Here is an 8,158-nt window from a genome sequence, read left to right on the forward strand (position 1 = left end):
ATCACATCCTTTTGAATATGAAGTCATCATAAAACTAAGATCTTAAGAATGGTCACAAGACTTGGGAAAGTTTATCAATACATAACCGTAGCATCAATACACAAAAATTTGAAGAAAAAAAAAATCATCTCAAACATGATCAATTCTGGATGAGTTGTGGTGTGTTTGGGGAACTAATGTGAAGAGACATGGTAGTAGAGTAGTCTATTGGTAAGAACTTTCTTGCAGCTTAAGGTTAGAGAATCGCACTCAGAAGCTTAACTTGCTGGTTAAGTGTTGTGGAAAATTGGCTATTGATACTGAAATACATCTGCACTGGAAACTGACTCAGGTATTGGATTATTGGTTTGTCATGGAGATGGTGAGAGGAATGTTGCTCTTCAAGGCCACACCCCTGCTGTTCATTTACAAGTTTGGACTAGTCGTCAAGAAAAACATTGATTTTGAGCTTCAGAGCATCAGGTTTTGGAGAGTCTGACCTGTTTACAACAATGTTAGAGAAAGGCAGGCAAAGCTAATTCTGAGGGGAATGAAAAGAAAAGCTGCAGAAACTTGCTTGGCTGTTAGTGTATCTCTTTGCTGCCTATCTTGATGGGAAAAACTATTTTTCAAGTAAATATTTAGCAGAAGCTATTGCAAGATGGCCTGAATTTAAGGCATCTTATTTATTGTGGCATGGATGTTATGGAAATGTTTATGGGAAAATCTTTCATGATCAAGTATTAACGCTTCTTAAAAATGAAAGAAACCATAATGGGATACGATGGGAGTCCCAGAGTCACTATGTTGCAGAATTTGACATCTCAGTATTGCATTTTTCACACGGAAGCTATGCTGGCTTTGGATATCACATCCACAAGACTTGGACTTGGATGGTTGATTTTCAGTTTAGAGATCTATTTCTTCCCTTCTCTTCCTTTTCTTTTATAGTCTTATTGCTTCAATGGACATTTAATCTTATAACAGAATTTTAAGTTTGCTTATCAGGTATATCGGTAGACTACTTGCTTAGCAAACACTTGTTCAGCTACATGATGTGCGGTAGTTGAATCAAATTTAAGTAAAACCGTCCTTTTTATCATTCACTAGCTCCTACAGTTTATAAGCCTTACCCTTTGATTCCGGCTGTTTCAATGAGATGGGGGAATTTGTAATGATTATCACATGTAAGATTATAGGAGAAACGTAAACAAAGAACTTCTATGTAAAATTGAAAGCAAAGCAGCGTGAAAGTGTGCAGGTAAAAAGGGTCACATATATTGACACTTAAGAATATGTATGTTGTACAACTTTGAGAGATTACTTCCTTTACAACCCAGCAGAAAATTGCAGTACTTACCCATATATTATTATGCTTTGACACAAAAAATATAAATCACAGTTAATTTAAAAAAGAAAAAGGAAAAAAAGATAAGTGGAAAGGAAGAAGAATTAGAAGACACTACTTTGCAAACAGCTGCCTACGCCTACCTGACTTTGCTCGCAAACTACCTGCCTCACCAATCACAATGTCATCAACTAAGTCCTTAAAAATTAACCGCTCAACATCTAATACTACCCCTGAGGTCTCACTCCAGAAATCTGTCCAACTACCTGACTGATGCATCACATCCTCCCATAAGATACTTTTCAAATCATCCTCTTCGTCGTCCAAGCTGCCCACCGACTTCTTGGTTTGAAACTCCTCTATCTCAATGCATAATTCTTTCAAAAGCTTCTGTGCACTAAGGGTCCTCCTTGCCAGTCTGTCAGGCTTCAACCACTGCTCAGAGCACTTGCCAACTAAAGCTAACTTTTCAACAAGAATCTCATTAACAGCATCAAAAATGAGTTTTCGGTGAAATTTCTCCTGATCTGGCTTTGAATTGGCAGCCTTTACATGACCTCTATCTTCTTTTGAGGGCAAACTGCTTGCCTTGGTTTGCTCCAAAACAAAGAATAACTCAGGGTTGATAGGGTAGCCCGATGGGTGGAGCTGAAATGTAGTTAAGTCAGAGCCAAGGTCTCTGAGTAGGAGGCCTGAAGCTAATAAAATTTCAGATATATATCTGTGGTCTGGATTTGTATTCTCACAGAGTGATGCTATGTAATCTGTTCTGGCTTCATCATGATTGGAGTTCAGTTGCCTAAGCTTCTGAACTAAATGTTCAATGTTCTGTAATTTCTTGCGATTGATCTCCGAGGTAAGACCAGATCCCATGCTGTTAGATAAGAAGTTATCTGTAGGGTTCCATTGATCTTCACTTTGACTGTCATTAGAATCTTGAATACCATCACCTGCAGCATGAATGAATATTAAAATGAGATTTGGTAGATGAAAGAAGCCTTCCTATCTTTTAATTAAATATAAACAACAATGACAATAAGAGAACTATTATTTATCTTTTGTTTATATGATCTCTACTTCCTACTACCACTTTTGTGTACCTGCTCTTTTCAATCTTTTCCATTGTCCTTTTTCTATATTCTTTTCCCATATATTTTTCCTCTCAAACTAAAAAAGTAAGAAAATAACGTGCCACAAAAATATACATGCAAATGTCACTCCCACACATGCCTGCATTTCATCCTGTAACTTTTTTAGGATTTCCCATTATTGTCTACCTGAATGCCATATAAACTTTACCCATGACTAACTTGCCCTAATCTATAACAAATATTTTCATACATGCTAATATGCTATGCAAACATAACCTCGGGTCTGTCTTCCAGAATACATAATTTGTTAGTCAAACATGAACTCATCAGACCAAAATTTAGTATCAAACTGCATGATAGGGAATCTTCTGAATTTTTTCATTGGACTTGAAGTGAATCATGCAAAACTATGTTCCTACCTGTTCTTCGTTTCTTTGAATAGGACCACCAAAAACCATAACTGATTTTTCAAATTTCAAAACAACCCCTTAGATAGACGAATTATTAGTTTAATGGAAAAGAAAAGAGAAGCATATGTCCTAAGATTCCATCACAGTCAGCAAGTGGGATTCAGTCATTAGATTGCCCGGTGCCCAATTTTTAATCAGTTTAGTTGTGCCATATCCAAGTGAAATTTTTGGGTGACAGAAACTTCACCTTTAAGGGCATTTGGTATCTGCTTCACAGGAGATGGTGCATCATCTCTATATACTGAGGCATCAAGAACAGAGACAGGACTAGGATGTTCTGGGGCAGCAGTAGCAAGTTCTGCCAACAACCCATCTTCATCCATGCTTGGAGTTGATTTCTGAAATAAGCAAAACACGGCATCATTCATCTGAAGAAAAACAATTTACATGTAAATTATTAAAATACTTTAAATGGAAGAGAAGATCAAAAGCACCAACTTTCTGCATTGAGCCAGAAGCCAAGAACTTGAAAGCCTTCATGGATGGACTCTGGGTGCCATCGATCTCGATAGATTCTGCAGTACTGGTGATTTCAATGTCCATCTTTGAATCCAAGACAATATTACTGTCCGATTGCACAGACATGTCATCTCCTTGGCAACTCAAACTTCTTGATTCGTTACTTATCTCACTCAACTGGTCATCACTTAGCTGCGAGTTAGAAGATTTTGGTCTGGCTTTTCCACCTGGGGAGCTTGAATCTTTCACATGCCAGTTGGACTGCCTTCTGGGTTTGTTTGAATCAGATGGATGAGTAGGTGGACGAGATCGCTTCTCCAACTCAAGCTTCTTCTGTTGCAGTCTTGGGCTTCCAGAACCAGAGCTCTTTACTGAACTTGTGGTGTTTTCTTTTGGTAATTGTGGAGACCTTGACGAAGACTGTGTTGATTTCATTGTCCTGCCACTAACTTTTTTGTCAGTGGAACTAACATCAGAGTTCCGGCGACTGTTTTTAGGAGACTGATCTTTAGTTGTCTGGCTGTTAATTGAAGCCTTTTTTGCCTCTGCAGATCCACCACTCTGGATCTTATGCAGACCCGAAATCTGATCAATTGGAATAGCTGATGAGGCAGGTATACCAGATCCCTCAACAAGTTTAGCTGGTTTTATGATCACAATAGGGGACTCAAAAGACCTTGAAGAGTTAGATCCCCTACTAGGAGAAGTAATAACATGGTTGCTCTGCGAGTTTCGTTGGCTTAGTGATCTAGAATTTTGATTGGAACTCGTACATATTGGTTCACAGTCTCTTTGAGTTCCAAAGTTCGAATCTTGTTCTTCTTTTCTGGTTTCTAACAGCCCCTTTGCCTGCATTGCTTCCAGGATCTGTTTAAGAGCTCTGAGATCCTTTCCAGATTGTTTAAATTCAAGATCATTCAACCTCTTCTCAATCTCATTATAAACAGAACTGAAGGAGTTTGATTCCCTTGGTGGAATTTTGGCAGGCCTGAAAGCTGGTTTCTGAGAACCTCGATTTCCATCGAGCTGCTTCCATGGAGCTGATTCAATTGGAAGCCTTGAACTTGGAATGGGTTTCATGACAAAATCAGAATTCCTCCAGCGTGGGGATGTAGGGTCTTTTGATGAGTTTCTGGGGGACTTTGGCATTCTGATTGCCCTGTTAAGTTCATTTGTTTTTGATGATTTGGAGAAGGGATCACTAGTACCTTCAACTGAACATGTTTTGATCACACCCAACTGATTATCACCAGCCAATGCAGAGTCTGGCAAGGTTTCTAAGCCCATCAACTTTGCTACAACACTAGTAGGCCGCTTCTGAGTTCCAGTTCCTGATGATTGCTGTGGATTATGGGCTTCATCATTTGAGTTGCCACCATTCTGGAAGTTTTTGGAGAGGCGATTTGGTTTTGAATCAGAGTTGGAACCCCTGAATGAACCTTCCCTGCTGTCAAGTGAAAGTCTAGGCAGCTCTTTAAGCTTTATGGTCGATTTGAGGTTTTCTCGTGATTCAAAGGATAAACGATTTATCTCTCTCCCATCATAAGAAAACCTGGGAGCATCCCTTGAAACTGAAGACCATGACCCATATTTTGCTTCATGTGATGATATTGGAACTTCTTTAGCTTCACTGTGGTACCAAGGTGCTTCTTGAAGTTTAGCAAGTACTTGAAGAGACTCCTTGAGATCAACAGGTGCATTTTGCTTCATGTTAACCCCAACTCCACGAGATCCATCCACAGATTTGGACAGCTGTAAAGGCCTTGGAGAGTTTCTATGCTTTACAGCACGACCAACTGCTTCCTCTCTGGTTGTAGTTTTAATTGATAGCCCTTTGGATTCCCTATACATAGAATCCTTGACAACATCACGAAGATTGAGGGGCTGCTGCCCTAAATGTGGAGAGTTACTTGGTTGGTTAATTTCTGGGTCCCTTGAGGGAGTTTCAGGAAAAATGATTTGATCAAAGGAAGAAGTTTCTAGTTGAGCTGTTTTGTTACAGTCCAGAGAGGATAAGTTAGATGAACAAGAGGAATAGAAGGAGACTCTTGAGGATTCTGTGGAAATTCTTTGTCTCTCATTCATATTCTTGTTTAAATTCATTTCCTGCAATCACAAATCGTATTGCATGTTAACACAACAAATCATAGCACCATGCAGAACTGATGAATGCTAGATACATATTAAAGACCAGCAAATCTATTTGTTTAGTTCATTAAAAAAAAAAAAAAAAAACAACAACACATGCAAATAATTCAGAGCCAGAAACAATTTGCTGTTTAGAATAGATCAGTGAGAAGAAGAGTAAGTGTGACACAAGCAGCCAAAGCACGGCAGTTAGGGCAAGATGTTAACTAATTCTAAGAAATATTAACATGTAAAAGATCCACTGTCCTGAGTTAAGGAATACAAAATAATAGAAAAGGAAATATAGACTTGAGTCCTGAACTCCAACAATAGAACTTCTAAACTAAAAATTGTTAATTACAGGTTGAATCATGAAGTGGAATAAAAGATAAAGAAGAAAAAAAACCACTTACCGTTGCTGCCTGTCGATGGTATACATTATTAGACTCTCTTTCCAGGCTTCCACTGTTGAAGTGGGAATTACCTATAAAAGATACAGAAGCATTAACTTTTTGAGTTTACAGAAAACCATAAAAGATATGCTCAGTAGGATAAAATACAAGGAAAATTGGTTTTAACACACATGATCAGGAACCTAAAACTACAGGAACATGCCGTTCCTTAGATTTGGTCTACATAAGTTTGTTTATAAATTATAATATTAACTTTCATAAGCTTCATGAGATAAACATTTATGAGATATCAATTTGCATTCAGTTGTATACAGCTAGTGACAGATGCAATCAGGACTATTAACTGGACCATTAGCCAATGAACATGTTTTGAAAATCCTTGAATTCTACATGTCTACATACATCCATCATGTATGATGTGTGATTAGGCATACACACACACATACACACAAAGAGCAGAAATCAATGACAAGTAACATGACATTTTAATTAGATTAAAACGAGGGAAAACAAATGAAGACTTATTGTTCAGATGCTACACATGAATCAAATAAAACAACAGAGACATAGAGCAGCTCCATATATACTGATGCAATCAGTGTAAAGTCATATTTTACCAAAGTAAAGAGATTCAGCAATACCCACATATGAAATAACAAACAGTAGTAATTATTAAGCAATATCAAGTTAGAGGAATACCTGGAGGAAGCCTCTTGTGGCTAATGCGCCTACCAGTGAGGGCATTGGGACGATCAAAGAGTTGAAGTATCCCTGTCATGCATCCTATTTGCTTCTGCAAGTCTTGGTTGTCATCTGCTAAAGAATGCAAGAGTTTTGCAGCCATCTCCACCTCCTCTCCTCAACTATTAACACAGTTAAAATACACCTACTTCTTAGACCTCCAACATTATTTCTCCAAATGAGAGAATTGCATCATTTTAGTCTCCTTAATGTAATTTGAATCTAAAACTCTTCAAACACGTTGCAACCAGTGCTTGCAGTTCACAATTTATCAGATATCTAACAAAATCTCTGGTGACTCAGTTTAGAATCAGGGATTTTGGACACCTCAAAGACCCAAATTTTACAAGATCTAAACCTTATCTTCCTTCTTCTTTCCTCCTTCACAATGTGCAGAAAACAAAGGAGAATTTAATTTGTTTTCAACCCTTAGTGACCATAAGAGAACAAGGCACTTTCCTCATTCATGAAATTCCAATGGCAGAATTCCAAAAAGAGAAATTACCAAACGTATCAAATTACTTCTTCTTGCTTATCAACAATGCCACATAAAATCTCTCTTAGAACCCACTTTACTCCAGCTAACAACAGCTCAAAAAACAAGAAAGTTTGGCTAATACCTACCACACATTTGTCCTTTTGCAATCAAAAGTCCAAGCCCAGAAAAACTTCCTAATACATCAGTAAATACAATACACCTTCTGGATTTCTCCGAAGTCTCAAATTGTTGACAAAAAAACACATTGAAAGCCAGTATTGTCAAAAAAGAAAACAAAAAAAAAAAAAAAAAACCTTATTGGTCTTTACAGAACAAAGAAGACAATGTCTTGTGCGGTAACCAGAAAAGTGCCAAAAGAACCTAACAGTCAACACCCATTACAATATTCACACAATAGTCAGAGTTATCAGCATTAGAATGAGCAACATTACCTTCGAACTGTCCAAAAAACAAAAACAAAAAATAATAGGAATGAAAACTGTAAAGGAATCTTTGCAGATCGAAGAAGGGATTTTTTTTTTTTTTCCACAGAGGAACAAGTGGAAAGACAGCCAGAAAAGAGAGGAAGGTTTGTTGTTTATCATGAAAATGTGTAATCCAATCTGGTATGAGTTTCTAAACCATTAGCAATTTTTTTTTTTTTTCAGAGAGAGAGAGAGAGAGAGAATGTGTTTGTGTTTGTGTTTGTGTGTGTGTGTGGTGTGGGGTGTGGTGGGACATATCCTGCCAGGCTCTATCTCACACATCCATGTGGGTTGAGTATGTGAGTGGGTCTAGAGCTGTCTGCATGTGCATGTGAATTTGTCAGGAGAGAGAGAGAGAGAGGGAGAAAAATGTGAGTGGATTTATTATGTACTGGAAAATGGGATATGAGGAAAATAAAATCATATCTCTCTCTCTCTCTCTCTCACGAGTGTACAGAAATGCTTTTTACTAATCTGGCCATTTTCTCGGATTTGTAATTCAGGTAATTTCAAAGAGAAATTCTTTGAAGGCTCTAAAATGTATGATTTTAAAAATCAAAAAGGTCA

General features: G+C 37.7%; 1 protein-coding gene across 1 annotated transcript; it reads right to left on the reverse strand.

The window, feature by feature from the left end:
- Positions 1-1,233: 1,233 nt before the first annotated feature.
- On the reverse strand, positions 1,234-7,950 carry LOC112017678 (protein LONGIFOLIA 1). Its single transcript, XM_024050131.2, has 5 exons — positions 6,587-7,950; positions 5,888-5,958; positions 3,327-5,453; positions 3,076-3,226; positions 1,234-2,277 (listed from the first exon to the last, which is right to left on the reverse strand). Exons 1-5 carry the CDS (start codon positions 6,729-6,731, stop codon positions 1,442-1,444), a joined length of 3,330 nt encoding a protein of 1,109 aa, XP_023905899.1. The 5' UTR covers positions 6,732-7,950; the 3' UTR covers positions 1,234-1,441.
- Positions 7,951-8,158: the final 208 nt, after the last annotated feature.

Source organism: Quercus suber, unplaced genomic scaffold (assembly GCF_002906115.3).
Source record: "Quercus suber isolate HL8 unplaced genomic scaffold, Cork oak 2.0 scaffold_447, whole genome shotgun sequence".
Taxonomy (NCBI): Eukaryota; Viridiplantae; Streptophyta; class Magnoliopsida; order Fagales; family Fagaceae; genus Quercus; species Quercus suber.

Coding starts and splice junctions, on each gene's coding strand:
- LOC112017678 (XM_024050131.2), bottom strand. CDS start 6,731: ATGGCTGCAAAACTCTTGCATTCTTTAGCAGATGACAACCAAGACTTG. Junction 5,959..6,586: donor CCACAAGAGGCTTCCTCCAG/GTATTCCTCTAA, acceptor TATCTTTTATAG/GTAATTCCCACTTCAACAGT. Junction 3,227..3,326: donor CTTCTGGCTCAATGCAGAAA/GTTGGTGCTTTT, acceptor TGCTTATTTCAG/AAATCAACTCCAAGCATGGA.